The sequence below is a fragment of the Hypanus sabinus genome, chromosome 2 (genome assembly GCF_030144855.1).
Source record: "Hypanus sabinus isolate sHypSab1 chromosome 2, sHypSab1.hap1, whole genome shotgun sequence".
Lineage (NCBI taxonomy): Eukaryota > Metazoa > Chordata > Chondrichthyes > Myliobatiformes > Dasyatidae > Hypanus > Hypanus sabinus.
The window spans coordinates 71,982,083-71,997,734 of record NC_082707.1 but is presented as its reverse complement, the minus strand read 5'-3'; the positions used below and the strand labels follow the sequence as shown (position 1 = coordinate 71,997,734).

Below are 15,652 nucleotides of genomic sequence, written 5' to 3'. Positions count from 1 at the left end.
AATTTTAGAAGCCACATTTATTTAATTGGATATCAGTCTGATTGTTTTAAGTGTAACATTTTCAGGCTTTGAATAATGTCACCAACCAATTATTTGCTAATTGCAAGTATTAATAATAATTACTAATAAATAAATACTTTAATTCTCTTAACAATAACACAAAATACAGGTGACCCCTGTTGCAGCAGTTCTGGTAATTGAAATTCACCCTTAAAGAATTCATCAATCATTACCCAAAAACCTGGGACACAGAATAAATGTTCACTGTTGTGAATGTTATGTCCATAAAAGTAAATAAACACAAAATTTATTTTCAACCCACATACATCCATGCATGCGCAGCTTGTGAGTTATGCAAAATTGTGATATGGACCATTTTTTAGGGACGCAAATCCCTCTATCGTGTAGGGTCACCTGTACTGTTTGACGTTTCTTATTAAATCACTTTAATTTTGCAACTGGTGTAAGACAGATGAGCATTGAAAACCCGTAACACAAAACAAGTACTTTTAGCAGTTTACTTGTAACTTCGTTGGATCTATGACAGAGAAGTTATCCTGATCTATAACAACCAGAATATTCATATCTGAGCTAAGTTAGCTCCATTCAGATGACAGCTCTGATATTTCTTTTGATTTCAATGGTTCTGGGCTGTTTGATTTTGTGCAATAGCTAGTGGGATTGGACAAAGTGAAATTGCTGGCTTCTGCTGGACAATGCCAGATGTGGAACTGAGGTAAATACTGGGTTCAGCACCAATTATCCCAACACGCTGCAAGCTCAAGTGAAGTACCCAAAGGCTTAAAGAACTTATGAACAGTTCTGAGCCAGAGTCATCAGTAAAAGCAGGCAATATGAAGAATTGTGAGCCTTATTTCCACATTTGTCCACATAAACTCAATCATTTGACATACACAGGTGACTTTTTTTAAAAAAAGAGATAAAGTGTGGGACAGGCCCTTTGAGCCCAAAGAAATACACCATCCAGCAACTTACCTATTTAACACTAGCTGAATCATAGGACAATTTATAATGACCAATTAAACTACTAACCAGTACATATTTTGAACTGTGGGAGTAAATCAATCTGGTTATGGGGAGAACGTACAAACTCCTTACAGATGGGGCTGGAATTGAACTCCGATGCTCCAGGCTGTGATAGTGTCATGTTAACTGCTATGTTACCATGGCATCTTTAATGGATTAAAGTTCAGAGTTCAATTAGAGGAATTCCGAACCCATCCTAGTCTCATTACACAACTTAATTTCCATTCAGCTTTATAGATTTGTAAACATGATGCTTTAACAGATGATTGTCTATTCAATGCCTTTTTTGATTGATAATCAACTTATGTGTCAGCATAACTTAGATTGTGGAAGAAATAGCTTACAGGTTTGTCCCAGTGGTTCTCTTTATTGATGTTGCCATTAGCATCCATGGAAGAAGCTACACTGATGATCTGTGTGTGAGATCCATTACTGCCCAAACATCCATACCCACTGGAACCATTGTTGTAAATTGGCTAAAATGAGAGAGGATAAGTAGTCTTAATAGAATCCATTGAAATGGACACAAACTGCATTTAGATTGGAATACACAATGTGAACTAGTTTTACCTGTAGCAAGAGCTGCTGAATTTGCTCAGTGATGGTTTGTATTTCAGGACTGAGTGTCTTCATTTCACTAGACTCCGGAACAGCAAATACATCTTCATTCAAAGGACCCCTTTCATAACAAAAGTTAAGAGAAGATATCATTCCATGAGTCCTTGTATCTGCCAATATCTAATACATCTCACTTTGCAGGTGTACAATTCTCAGCATTATTCAATACTGCACATCATTTGACTGATAAACATTCATAATAAAAGATCTGATTAGGTTAATACTAGGTCAGTAACTCTGATCTGAGCACCTGGATTCAAAAGGCATTATTATGAAGAAATTTCAGTATTTATAATCACCTACATTAATAAGGAGAACAATTCCTCAAAAATATCATTTTAGGTTGAATACTTTCCTTCAACATTATTTATACTCTTTGTTCTTCACAACCACATCTTTTTAATTTTTAACAACCTTGACCGGCATTTGCATTGAACCTACTCCTATTTGTTTGTTCATGTGTTTAATCTTCTGTTTAATTATTCAGGGATATAGTGCAGTAACAGACCCTTCTGGCCCAATGAGCCCGCACCATCCAATTACGCCCATGTGACCAATTAGCCTACTAATCCGTACATCTTTAGAATGTGGGAGGAAACCAGAGCACCCTGAGGAAATCCATGCATTTGTGGGGTGAACATACAACCTCCGTAGAACACGAAAATCACAGCACCACATCAATAGTTAATTGACATACTTGCTAATCTGTAACAAACTCATGTCCAAATTGATAAATCATGAACATTTTCTATAAATAACCCAAAACTACTTACGTTCGTACTTTGTGTCTTCCGATTATGAAGGACACTTTTCTGCTCCAGGGATTTACGAAACTTGACCAACTGGTATCAATTGTGATATAGTCACCGTTTTGTGTGCAGAAGCGAACTGGCGAATGCTCAAAAGGTTGTCCTGCCTGTTTTAGTACTGAGTAAAAAATAATGAATGTACTTTAACTGAAAACAAAATTAAACTAAATAACAAATATTGATCGTGCTCTGTTTAGGAAAAGTGACTAACATGGATATCAGATTTCTAGCAGTGATCCTCACTTAGGTGAGGAAAATGATGCTTGGCAATTTTTGTTTTAAAAGTTTCACTCGTAAACTTACTCTTTTTATGAATGGCCACCATCAAGGGTTGATCATCAGGGTGCAAGTGCATCAGTATAGGCATTCCAATGAGATCCTGAGGCAAATAACCCAAGAGAGGGACAGCCCTGTGAAAGCAAATGGAATTATTTGCACAGTGCACATTTTCAATAACATGCAAATGAAGCATAAAGTTGAATATAAGTAGACAAAAAAACTAACATCAAACTAAGTGATATCATTGCCCAAAAACTCAGTAACTCAAGTTTTTAAAAAGAGAAAATCTGCAGTTGCTGGAAATCCAAGCAACACACACAAAATGGAACTCAGCAGGCCAGGTAGCATCTATGAAAAAGAGTACAATCAATGCTTCCTGCTGAAGGGTCTCTGCCTGAAACATCCAATGTACTCTTTTGCATAGATAGTATCTAACCTGCGAGTTCCTCCAGCATATTGTGTGTATTAACTCAAGTTTTTAATACCAGTTTAGATACATCATTTGACCAGTAGAGGGCAAATAACATACAAACAGAAGAAAATCTGCAGATACTGGAAATCCAAAGCAACACACACAAAATGCTGGAGGAACTCAGCAGGCCAGGCAGCACCTATGTAAAAGAGTAAATAGTTCGACATTTCGGGCCGAGACCCTTCATCAGGGCATACAAATCAAGCTTTTGAAACAATTCTGGTAACATACAGTGGAAAGTAATATTATTTGGAAATTAATTTTACATAGTTTAAATGCACTTTAAAAGATTAGAAACACAAATTTTTAAAAAAACTTTCTTCTGTTGATGCAAATACGCTTGGTTCTCTACATACCTCTCTTCAATATCCTGGAACATGCAGCTAGGTGTGTGAGTGGTTGTAAACACCCTCTTATCATGGGGAATTCGTGGTGCTGATAAAATAGACGTAAAAGACAGGTGTTACAACTTAAACAGTTGCCTAGCAAATTGTTTCCCTTGAGCCTATCCTGGGTTAACAGTCTTTAATTAGAATGCAAATAGCACCTAATAAAATTAAAAAGTTCAAGCATGAACTCCAGTCCACTAGCTCATTATCATTGGTATACATACACAGGGTAAAAATGTAATGAAAATCAGCTTTTTGCATAGTACATTAGAAGACAAGGACCAACATGAAGTTAACAAACTTTACTGTGTACAAGATAAACTATACGCAATGTACAAATTAAACAAAATAAATATCATGCCATCAGTGCGAGAACATTGAGGAGCACACCAACTGGGTGTAAGAGGGGTAGTAGAAAATGCTCTTGTAAGGGAGAATTCCCAGAAGTCCCACACTCACGGCATATTCAACCACAGATGATGTGTTTGTGCTTCCTGTTTTTCTGGTTTTCTGGACATTAATAATCATCTATTGCTTTTAACTGAAACTAAATATCATGAATGCAGTGAAGCATTTTAGTTAGAATAATGTCCACATAATTCTGATAATTAACACCTATGCCCTATATACAGTTCAGAATATTAAATTATATTTTTAAACTATAATTTTGTTATAACCTGGTCCCTGGCTCTTGGCTAAAGATGAGAAAACAGCAAGAAAAATGCAAACACGAGGAAATCTGCAGATACTGGAAATTCAAACAACACACACAAAATGCTGGTGGAACACAGCAGGCTAGGCAGCATCTATAGGGAGAAGCGCTGTTGAAGTTTCGGGCCGAGACCCTTCGTCAGGACTAATTGAAAGGAAAGATACTAAGAGATCTGAAAGTAGTGGGTGGAGGGGGAAATGCAAAATGATAGGAGAAGACCGGAGGGGGTGGGATGAAGCTAAGAGCTGGAAAGGTGATTGGCAAAAGTGATACAGAGCTGGAGAAGGGAAAGGATCATGGGATGGGAGGCCTCGGGAGAAAGAAAGAGGGGGGGAGCACCAGAGGGAAATGGAGAACAGGCAGAGAGATGGGCATTAATGGAAGTTAGAGAAGTCAATGTTCATGCCATCAGGTTGGAGGCTACCCAGTGGGTATATAAGGTGTTGTTCCTCCAACCTGAGTGTGGATTCATCTTGACAGTAGAGAAGGCCATGGATAGACAAATCAGAATGGGAATGGGACGTGGAATTCAAATGTGTGGCCACTGGGAGATCCTGCTTTCTCTGGCAGACCAAGCATAGGTGCTCAGCGAAATGGCCTCCTAGTCTGCGTTGGGTCTCACCAATATATAAAAGGCCACACCGGGAGCACCGGGAGCAGTATACCACACCAGCCGACTCACAGGTGAAGTGGGGCCCTGAATGGTGGTGAGGGAGGAAGTGTCAGGGCAGGTGTAGCACTTGTTCCGTTTACAAGGTTAAGTGCCAGGAGAGAGATCGGTGGGAAGGGACAACTGACTTTTTGATATAACAAGTGACAGATGTTATGATGGACAGTGAGCTACTTACGGAGTGCAACACACACAACTTTCTGGAGAAACACAGCAGGCCAGGTTACTTACAGAATGCTCAGTTTGTTTTTTTAATAGAACCACATGATTCTATAAAAGCCTCAGATGAAATATAGAAAGAAGATGGAAGCGATGATCCTGAACATAAAGGCAGCTCACAGGTGAAGTGTCTGGGGCCCTGAATGGTGGTGAGGGAGGAAGTGTAAGGGCAGGTGGAGCACTCGTTCCGCTTACAAGGATAAGTGCCAGGAGGGAGATCAGTGGGAAGGGATGGGGTGGGGGGGAACAAATGGACAAGGGAGTCACGTAGGGAGCGATCCCTGCGGAAAGCAGAAAGGAGGGGGAGGGAAAGATGTGCTTGGCAGTGGGATCCCATTGGAGGTGGTGGAAGTTACGGTGAATTATACGTTGGACCTGGAGGCTGGTGGGGTGGTAGGTAAGGACAAGGGGAACCCTTTCCCGAGTGGGGTGGCGGGCAGATGGGGTGAGGGCAGATGTGAGGGAAATGGGAGGGATGCGTTTGAGAACAGAGTTGATGGTGGAAGAAGGGAAGCCCCTTTGTTTAAAAAAGGAAGACACCTCCTTCGTCCTGGAAAGAAAAGCCTCATCCTGAGAGCAGATGCGGCGGAGACGGAGGAATTGTGAGAAGGGGATAGCCTTTTTGCAAGAGGCAGGTTGGGAAGAGGAATAGTCCAGGTAGCTGTGAGAGTCTGTAGGCTTATAGTAGATATCAGTAGACAAGCCGTCTCCAGAGATGGAGACAGAAAGATCAAGAAAGGGGAGGGAGGTGTCAGAAATGGACCAGGTAAATCTGAGGGCAGGGTGAAAGTTGGAGGCAAAGTTAATGAAGTCAACGAGCTCAGCATGCGTGCAGGAGGCAGCGCCAATGCAGTCGGCGATGTAGCGAAGGAAAAGAGGGGGACAGATACCCGTAAAGACTTGGAACATGGACTGTTCCACAAAGCCAACAAAAAGGCAGGCATAACTGGGACCCATACAGGTGCCCATGGCTACAACCTTGGTATGAAGGAAGTGGGAGGAGCCAAAGGAGTAATTATTGAGAGTAAGAACTGATTCCACTAGATGGAGGAGAGTGGTGGTAGAGGGGAATTGGTTAGGTCTGGAATCCAAAAAGAAGCGAAGAGCTTTGCGACCATCCGGGTGGGGGACGGAGGTATATAGGGACTGGACGTCCATGATGAAAATAAGGCGGTGGGGGCCAGGGAGCTTAAAATCATTGAACAAGGGGGGATAAAACAGTGTCAAGGTATGCAGAAATGATTTCCGTGGGGCAGGAGTAAGCTGAGACAATGGGTCTACCTGGACAGGCAGGTTTGTGGATCTTGGGTAGGAGGCAGAAATGGGAAGTACAGGGTGTGGAACTATGAGGTTGGTGGCAGTGGATGGGAGATCCCCAGAGCTGATAAGGTGGGTGATGGTATAGGAGACAGTGGCCTGATGCTCCTTATTGGGGTCATGATCAAGGGGTAAATAAGAGGAGGTATCAGAGAGGTGTCGCTGTGCCTCGGCCAGGTAGAGGTCAGTACAACACCAACAACAGCTCCCCCCTTATCAGCGGGTTTTATAGTGAGGTTGGGATTGGTGCGGAGGGAGCGTAGAGCAGAGCGTTCGGAAGGAGTGAGGTTGGAGTTGGAACAGGGTGTGGTGAAGTCAAGACAGTTGATGTCCCGTCGGCAATTAGCAATAAAGAGATCCAGAGCAGGCAGAAGACCAGAGCGGGGTGTTCATGAAGAGGAGGAGGGTTGAAGACGGGAGAAGAAGTCATCGGTGGGGGTAGGAGAGTCCTTGCCAAAGAAGTAGGCACAGAGACGGTGGAAGAAGAGTTCAGCCTCATGGCGTAAGCGGAACTCACTGAGGTGTGGGCGAAGGGGGAGAAAGGTGAGGCCCTCAATGACGACAGAGTGCTCTGCCTCAGAGAGTTGAAGGTCGGAGGGAATGGTAAAGACCTCGCACGGATGAGAGATGGGATCAGAGGGGGGAGGGAGGCTGGTAGTGTCAGTGGAGAGGGAAGGGTTGGGGTGAGAAGGAAGATGGAGCCTCTGAGGGCCCAGGAGCTGATGATGGGATCTGAGGGAGAGGGGATTGCAGAGCGGTGGTGGGGGAAGGGGAGATGGGAGTCACAATCACAGCATGTGAAAACCCGGCCTGGAGTTCAAGGCTGGAGTCGCAGTCGGTGGTTGTGCAATCGCTTTGAAGCTGTCCATGGTCATTGGAACTTGCATTGATGGTGCTGGAGTCCGGGTTTTCAATATGCCCTGGGTTGCTGGGGCAGTCGAGATCGACAGCTGGGCCTAGGGCCGCGATACGAAGTCCATGCTGTGGGGTCTGCAGATGGAAGATCTTGCAATCCTTGCAGGATGTGATAAAGTCAAAGAAGTCAAATGGGTCTAACGGGGGATGAAATAACAGACAGGTCCATTGCAAATGGAGAAAAAGGTTTCCCGGAGGCGTGGAAGGGATTGTGATAGGGACGCCAGGTACCTTCTCATGGCGGAGAGTGTCACCCTCAGAGCTCGACGGGAGAAACAACGGGAGGCAGAGTCAATTAAATGTGAGTACCTGGGATCCTCAGAAGGTCCAAATTGAGAAGCTCGAAAACGGATCCTGAAGCCAACTGGAGTCAGTTGGCGGCGGAGACACGTTCCAAGGAAGGATATATGGCTGTAATTAGCAGGTCTGGGTCAAAATATGATCGAAAAGTTGAAGAGCCGAAGGAATTATAGATGGGGAGCAGTGAGACAGGGTTTCACTGAACTCCCGTCAAAGAGAAGATTTAAACTTCTTCAGTGCAGGCATCACTGGCAGAGGCTTCGCAGTAGTGAATTTAAAGAGGAAACACGAGGAAATCTGCAGATGCTGGAAATTCAAACAACACGTACAAAATGCTGGTGGAACACAGCAGGTCAGGCAGAAAAATGCACTTAAGTTTTTTTAGGACTTCACTCAATGTACCCTCTCCACTCACTATAAATGTATATTTGTTCCTTTCTCTTCTCAGTACCCAAGAATTGCCACCAGCAACAGGTGGGAGAGCTTGCAGGGAGTAAAGATGATGGCAAAGCAGGAATTAATTTAATACTCATAGTAGAACCTCATGTATAAACAATATGTGCAAGAAATTGCCTAGAGGCAGGGTCTGCAACAGTGCTGCTGCACAGCACCCTGCTGAGGGGCTCAATGGAGAGCCAACCAAAAGTTAACAGTTATCTGCAATTGCTGGGTGAATTGACTGCCCTGCTCTGTTAGGAATTCCCTGTTCACTGAAATGGCAGATGAACTCAATGGGTACTTAGCATCAGTCTTCATTGCAGAAGACTAACAGTGTGCCAGAGGTCGCAAGACTGAGTACCATTGCTATTACAAAGGAAAAAGTGCTAGGCAAACTCAAAGAAGTTGGACTACATGCCAGAGTCCTGAGAGAGACTGCTAAAGAGATAGCAGATACTTTGGTCATGATCTTTCAAGGTCACTTTGATCTTGGCATGATCTCGAAGGACTGGAAGATTGCAAATGTCACTCCACTTTTAAGAAGGGAGGAGGGCAAAAGAAAGGAAATTCTAGTCCAGTTAGCCTAACCTCAGTGGTTGGGAAAGTGTTGGGGTCTATTATTAAGGATGAGATTTTGGGGTGGTTGGAGACCAATGATAAAGTAAGTCAAAGTCAGCATAGTTTCTGTAAAGGGAAATCTTGTCTGAGCGATCTGTTAAGAGTTCTTTGAGGAAGTAACAAGCAGGGTGGACAAAAGAGAGGTAGTGGATGTCATTTAGTTGGATTTTCAGAAAGGAGTTGTAGTGGGTGTCATTTAGTTGGATTTTCAGAAGGCATTGAATAAGATGCCACACAGGAGCCTGCTTAACAGGATAAAATCCTATGGCATTACAAGAAAGATACTGGCAGAGATAGAGGAATGGCTGACAGCCAGGAGGCAGTGAGTGGGAATAAGGGGGATCTTATCTGGTTAGCTGCCAGCGACTGTTGGTGTTCCTCAGGGGTCGGTATTGGAATCATTACTTTTCACATAGTTTGTCAATGATTTGGATAATGGAATTGATGGCTTTGTGGCCAAGTTTGTGGATGATATGAAGATAGGTGGAGGAGTAGGTAGTGCTGAGAAAGCAATACAATTGCAGCAGGACTTCAGACAAACTGGAAGAATAGGCAAAAAAGTAGTAGATGGAATACAGTGTTGGGAAATGTATGATAATGCATCTTAGTAAAAGTAACAAGAGTGTGGACTATTATCTAAATGTGGAGAAGGTTCAAACATCAGACGTGCAGAGGGACTTCCGAGTCCATATACAAGATTCCCAGAAGGTTAATTTACAGGTTGAATCAGTGGTAAAGAAGGCAAATGCAATGTTGGCATTTATTTCAAGGGGAATAGAATATAAAAGTAAGGAGATGTTGCTGAGGCTTTATAAGACATTAATCAGACAGCACTTCAGGTATTGTCAACAGTTTTGGGCCCCATATCTCAGAAAGGATATGTTGTCATTGGAAAGAATCCAGAGGAGGTTCACATGGATGATTCTAGGAATGAGGAGCGTTTTGCAGCTTTGGGTCTGTACTCACTGGAATTTAGAAGAATGCAGGGGGTGAGGGAATCTCACTGAAATCTATTGAATGTTGAAAGGACTAGGTAGGATGGATGTGGAGAGGATGTTTCCTATGGCAGGGGTATCAAGAGCTAGAGGGCACAGCCTTAAAATTGAGGGTCGACCTTTTAAAACAGAGGTAAGGTGCAATTTTTTTGGCCAGAGAGTAGTGAAACTGTGGAATGCTCTGCCACAGACTGCAGTGGAAGCCAAGTCCGTTGGCATATTTAAGGGAGAAATTGATGATTTCCTGATCAGTCAGGGCATCAAAGGATATGGTGAGAAGGCAGGTGTATGGGGTTGAGGAGAGTCTGGGATCAGCCATGATGGAATAGCAGAGCAGATTCAATGGGCTGAATATCCTAATTCTGCTCCTATGTCTTATGGTCATGGATCAAAGAAGAGGCCACAATCAGTACACTAAATCTTTGTTATCCCCAGGAATAGGGGGCATGAACATTCGGTGGATAATGATATTGTGGATACCATGAAGACTCCTTCCCATGTACCCAAGACAACACAATAAATAAATGTCTTCTAATGTTTTAAAATTAAGACAAAGTAATAAGTATAGAAAACATTTAAATACCCAGAGAGTGATATATTAACTAACAAAATACTTGCGCTAAAATTACAAGTAGTGATCAGTTCTGAAATTATGGTGTGACTGTGCAACAAGTATTTCTCTCACTCAGTAGAGCAGACTGCGATAGTATTGGTCATTATGTTTGCACAAAAGCAGACTGCCTCCTCAATTTGTGCCTATATTTAGCAATATCCCTCAAAAAATATTGAGAAGGAGTGGGTGTTTTACCTCACGACACAGATTGACAAACAGAGAATCTGTGGATAATACAGATGGAGTGTATTGTACAGGGTCTAGAATTCATTCTTTGTGGCATGGTAATTGGGGGAGAGGGCAACTCTAGCAACACAAAGGAGCCAAACGTGGATGGGGCCTGTCCAATTGTAAAAGCTCTGATGATTTACAGGGCATGATCAAAACAGTCACTTCTCCAAAAGATAGTATCTCTGCACTGTGGTTGAAGTTTAGGGTGCTGACACTGTAGATAAAAATATCTGGAAAGTCCAGACAGTTGCTAGTCAAGACTACAGTGAGTATTCCTAGGCCCACAGCTTTTTGAAACCCAAAATGATATGCATTGTTGTCTACTGGCAGATTTGCTTTCTCTGTATACCTTACTTGGCCTTCTCATTATTTCCAACATTCTGTGTTTCTTCAGAGTTACAGCATGCTGTGCCTCTCAAGTGCGTTTATTATACTTCCAGCATTGTTTTGATTTCAGTTTACTTTAATTTCATTTTCACACTCCACGTAGGAGATAATCTGTGCCGAACAAGTTTCTGGCACTTTCATCTGGCACCACATCATTAATGACACAGAGCATGGAGAATGGCTAATAAAGCAGCCATGATTGAAAGTTGGAGCCGTCTTGATGGGCCAAGTGGTCATACGGAAATCAGCAGCTTTCCACTAGCCACACTAATCCCACAGGTGTGCAGGAGTATGAAAACAAACAGGATGACACGTTCTGATTTTTAAAACTGAGTTTCAATGTTCATCTTGTGCTAGCTTTTTGCTTCTGCATTGTGGCAACCCTGGAATTGGTGGTGATCAATAAGATCAAAGACTTGGAACTGTTGCCACATGCAAAACTGCCTCCGGTGGGTATTGCACTCTGACAAGTTGTTTGTAGACAGCTGGCCAGCAGGGGGGTGTCTAGGTTGCCTTTATACAAAAACTAAGTTTTATACTAATGACCTGACTTGTCTTCTCATTTTCTAGATAACCAGTGAGAACTAACTGACTGAACCCAAACATGTTACAAGATAGAATAACAAATACACCTCAAAGATGACATTGGGAGTTGAGGAAGAGAATGCAATGAACTGATAATTATGCCTATCTGTTAAGATTCTCACCTTCATATCCTGAGTGTACCCTTTCAGCAAGTAACAGACAGCACAGTTGGTCGTCGTCATCTTCAGATGCTCGTACCCTTGTGAGATAAGGCGTTACACGAAAGGGATAGTAATGAGTGCTATGATCTTGCTGTTGGTTCCCACTGTGAAATAGACAGCACCAATAAGTCTGGAGCCAGTACCAAAACACATCAAAAAAAAAGTAACCTATTTCAGCACAGTACAATTGAAACTGCATTTACACATGACATATGGTAGCAAACACTGTTTTACTTCACTCTGGTTATTTACCAGGCTCTTTCTGCTGTGTTGTGAGTTTTGCATTAGATGAACAAGAAGCAACAATCTACAATGTAAAGTTCCTTTTATGTGGAATATGAAGAAAATTAACCCACATTCATAAGTTCAAAAGTACGTATCTATCACTATATATAATTCTGAGATTTATTTGCTTGAAGGCATTCAAGAAACACAAGAAAATCAATGAATACTGCAGGATGGACAGACAACCAATGTGCAAAATATAATAAACTGTGCAACTTAAAAAAAGAAAAATAAGAAATAGTAACAATAAATAAGCAACAAATGTCAAGAACGTGAGATGAAGAGCCCTTGAATGTGAGTCTATTGATTGTAGGAATTGTTCAGTGATGGGGTGAATGAACTTATTCGCTTTGGTTCAGGAGTCTGGTAGTTGAGGGGTGATAACTGTTCCTGAACCTGGTGGTGTGAGTCCTGAGGCTCCTGCACCTTCCTCCTGATGGCAGCAGCGAGAGAGCGTGGCCTGGATGGTGGGGGACCTTGATTATGGATGTTGCTTTCCAGCAACAATGCTCTGAATGGATCTGCTCAGTGGTGGGTAAGGCTTTACCTGTGATGTTCTAGGCTGTATCCATTACTTCCCACCTCCATCAGTTACTGATCACCCAATTCCCAACACCTAATCTTGAGCCTAGCTCTCTGATGACTGACCCCTGATCTAATTCATTCTCACTCTCTGATCAGACTCTCTATGCCAGCTGGCTGTTCCTTCCCAATGCACCCTTGTCTCTCCTTCTCAGATGTTCTGCAGCTTATGATAGTAAAAAAATGCCAGCTCAGTAGTATCTATGACCTTTAACTTCTGACACTAGTAACACATGAATCAGTGAATTCCTTGAAATACATAACTTTGTGCATTTTGATGATCACACAGTGGATCATTAGTAGCACAGTACAACTTTTAGCCTATTATCTTTAACAGACTGCAGCAATAAAATGATGCAGACATTACAATTAGTAAATCGCGCATTGAAAATTTAAGGCATCTTGTTAGGGCTCCCCTGATCTAGATATCAATCACCCATAAACAATGGGTATATTCTGGGTCAAGAATCAGATAACTGAAAAACAGGAAAAAAAGCCAAGTTGTTGCCAACTTGCAGCTATGACACTGAACCACTACATATCATTAACTCCCAGGGATCGTATCTCTTATATTCTGCCCAGTAATTCTACTTTAACCAATGTCACTAAGTCAGAGATTATCTGGTTGTCAGTCCTTTATAGAGTAAGTTATTAACAAATTTCCTGCTCTGTTTTCTATATCCAAGAGCACTCAAAATTCATAAATATTTTTAAGGCTGACCATCCTTTAATTTCAGTGCCAGTTATTCAGGATACGTGCTTCAGTCTTACATAACCAATTTTGGGCTTGGAGGACAGTATCACTAATTAAGTTGTGTACACATGTAAGCAGGCACACATGGTAGATAACTTTCAGAGCTGCAATTAGCATTTAATTATCCTTTAATTTCAGGCTTGTTATGTAACATGTATTGAGTCCTTCCTACTTCCTGCATACAGTTAACCTATTTTCATTGATAATATTTTATATTTTGTGGGTACTTTCCAGTTTTGTACAGGAAGGAAACAGGTCCACAGATTCACAATGTCAGTGGTGACCTTAATGCTACTGGAAACTAACGCTACCTGTATTGAGGTATTGAGGCCTGTAACCCTCCATTTCCTGCCTGTTCTAGTATCTGCCTAAATGCCTCTTAAATGTTACTGTTGTATCTGCTTCTACCACTTCCCCGGTAGCATGTCCCAAGCATTGGCCACTCTCTGTATAAAAGAAGCTGTTATGAAAATCTCCTTTAAAAAGTTTCCCTTTTCACCTTAAACCTATGCCTTCTACTATTTGACATTTCCTTTCAGAAAAACTGTATCTACCTGATCTATGCCTCTCGTGAATTTTATATACTTCTATTATCACCCCCTCAGACTTTCACACACCAGAAAGAAAGCAAATCCACATTTACCCATTCCTTCTTAAAGCTAGTACCTTTCAATAGTACCACAAATGCTAGCTGTACCCAAGAACCTGAAGTACAACATACTTTGGTAAACAGCCTGGAAGTAGAAATGGAGGCAGGGTTCAAAGTTTAAAAACAGGAAGGTTAGTGCAGTGATGGAGGAGAACAACCAGGTCTGAGAATCACATTGAGCATCAGATACACATTAGGTTTTAGAGGTAGAAGATTGATGCTTCTGCTGCTGACTCCAGGATCAAGTGCTCTAAAGGACTGACACGGATTTGAACAAGGTGGGATCAGAGGGTAGGGAGGACTGAAGGAAATGGAGCATTACAGAGTTGTGGCCTGGGCAAAGGGTAGCTGTAGTGGTGGAGGTTGGAGACTGCGCAGTTCGGACATAGCTAGAGCTATAGGATGAAAGGCAAGGAGGGAACTGATTCAACAGGGATCCCAACTCTACACATCTCTGTGAAGCTGCAGGTATCCCAGGACTGGCCTATCCTGGACAATGTGGTGCAGCTTCTCTTAAAATGCTCCAAAACCACCAGTGCATTGGGAATTACATCAGCCTTCCATCACTGGCATGGAAATCACAAAGGATTGAAAGTGAATCTTTCCAAGAACTGGAAACAACCCAGTTATTTTGTTCTTGCATTTCACCCTGTGACTAAATGATTTCTAATGGTACAGTTCTGGAACATCAGAATCATATGACTGATTTTATCTACCAATATTTTTACCTATTTAAAAAATCTTGCACAATTTGGTCCTCTTTGAGTCTTTCCAAAGTCTGCAAAGCTACAGTAATTTTCATAAATTTTTTATTCAATCCAGCCTTTATTTTCCCCAAAATGTTTCTCACAGATTACCACACTAATCACATCAGTGCAGAACTTACTGTCACTCTACCTTCTTTCACACACAAGGCTATTTTTTAAAAATTCATTCATCTCCAGTCGTCTTACGCTCACCTAATCCGGCAGAAGAAAGACTTCTCCTGCATGCAGTCTGAAGGCAATGAACCTGAAAGAAAGCAACAGCAATATGTTATGGAACTGCAACTGAACTGATGGGAAGAAAACAAAAATCTCACTATTATGCTGTTACAATGAAACCGAATTGATTCACAATCCATGAAATGAATCTGAGGGGAGTATATGGTGAAATACAGGCACTTTGATAATAAATTTACTTTGAACTCTACATTAATTGCTGCAGTCTTTTATGAAGACTTAAAAGAAGCACATGAATATAAATTCGAATCTGACACTGTCATATTTGGGTGACAATTTTTTCAACTGCTGCGATAATCTTTGCTGTGTATTTTGTGATTGAACCAAGTCTGCCAAGTTTAGAAATAACACATGGCTCATTACCTCCAAATAAGAAGAAAACCACCACCATTCTCTAGGTGAATCAGGAGGGAAGCGAGATACCATGCCATCCAGTGCTAAGGTCTTAACCAGAGAATTTCCCTTGTAAATCTCTGTTGCCTTAATATCAGTTCAAATATCTACTTACTGTCTCACTGACTTTTTAAAAAGATAACATATTGGAACAAATATTTATTTTGAAGACACTCTACAACAGTTTAGAAATATTAAATTGTGTGTGTGTGT

The 15,652-nt window shown here is 41.8% G+C and overlaps 1 protein-coding gene across 2 annotated transcripts in view; it reads right to left on the bottom strand.

The window, feature by feature from the left end:
* per2 (period circadian clock 2) overlaps nucleotides 1–15,652 on the bottom strand; it is a 62,803-nt gene that overhangs the window by 28,043 nt on the left and 19,108 nt on the right. For both annotated transcript variants that reach the window (XM_059948035.1, XM_059948042.1), the window contains exons 7-13: nucleotides 15,005–15,056; nucleotides 11,737–11,879; nucleotides 3,582–3,660; nucleotides 2,778–2,884; nucleotides 2,439–2,592; nucleotides 1,618–1,726; nucleotides 1,392–1,523 (exon numbers count right to left, since the gene is read on the bottom strand). In XM_059948035.1, the coding sequence (XP_059804018.1) occupies nucleotides 1,392–1,523; nucleotides 1,618–1,726; nucleotides 2,439–2,592; nucleotides 2,778–2,884; nucleotides 3,582–3,660; nucleotides 11,737–11,879; nucleotides 15,005–15,056 (776 nt within the window). The remainder of the gene's footprint in view (nucleotides 1–1,391; nucleotides 1,524–1,617; nucleotides 1,727–2,438; nucleotides 2,593–2,777; nucleotides 2,885–3,581; nucleotides 3,661–11,736; nucleotides 11,880–15,004; nucleotides 15,057–15,652) is intronic.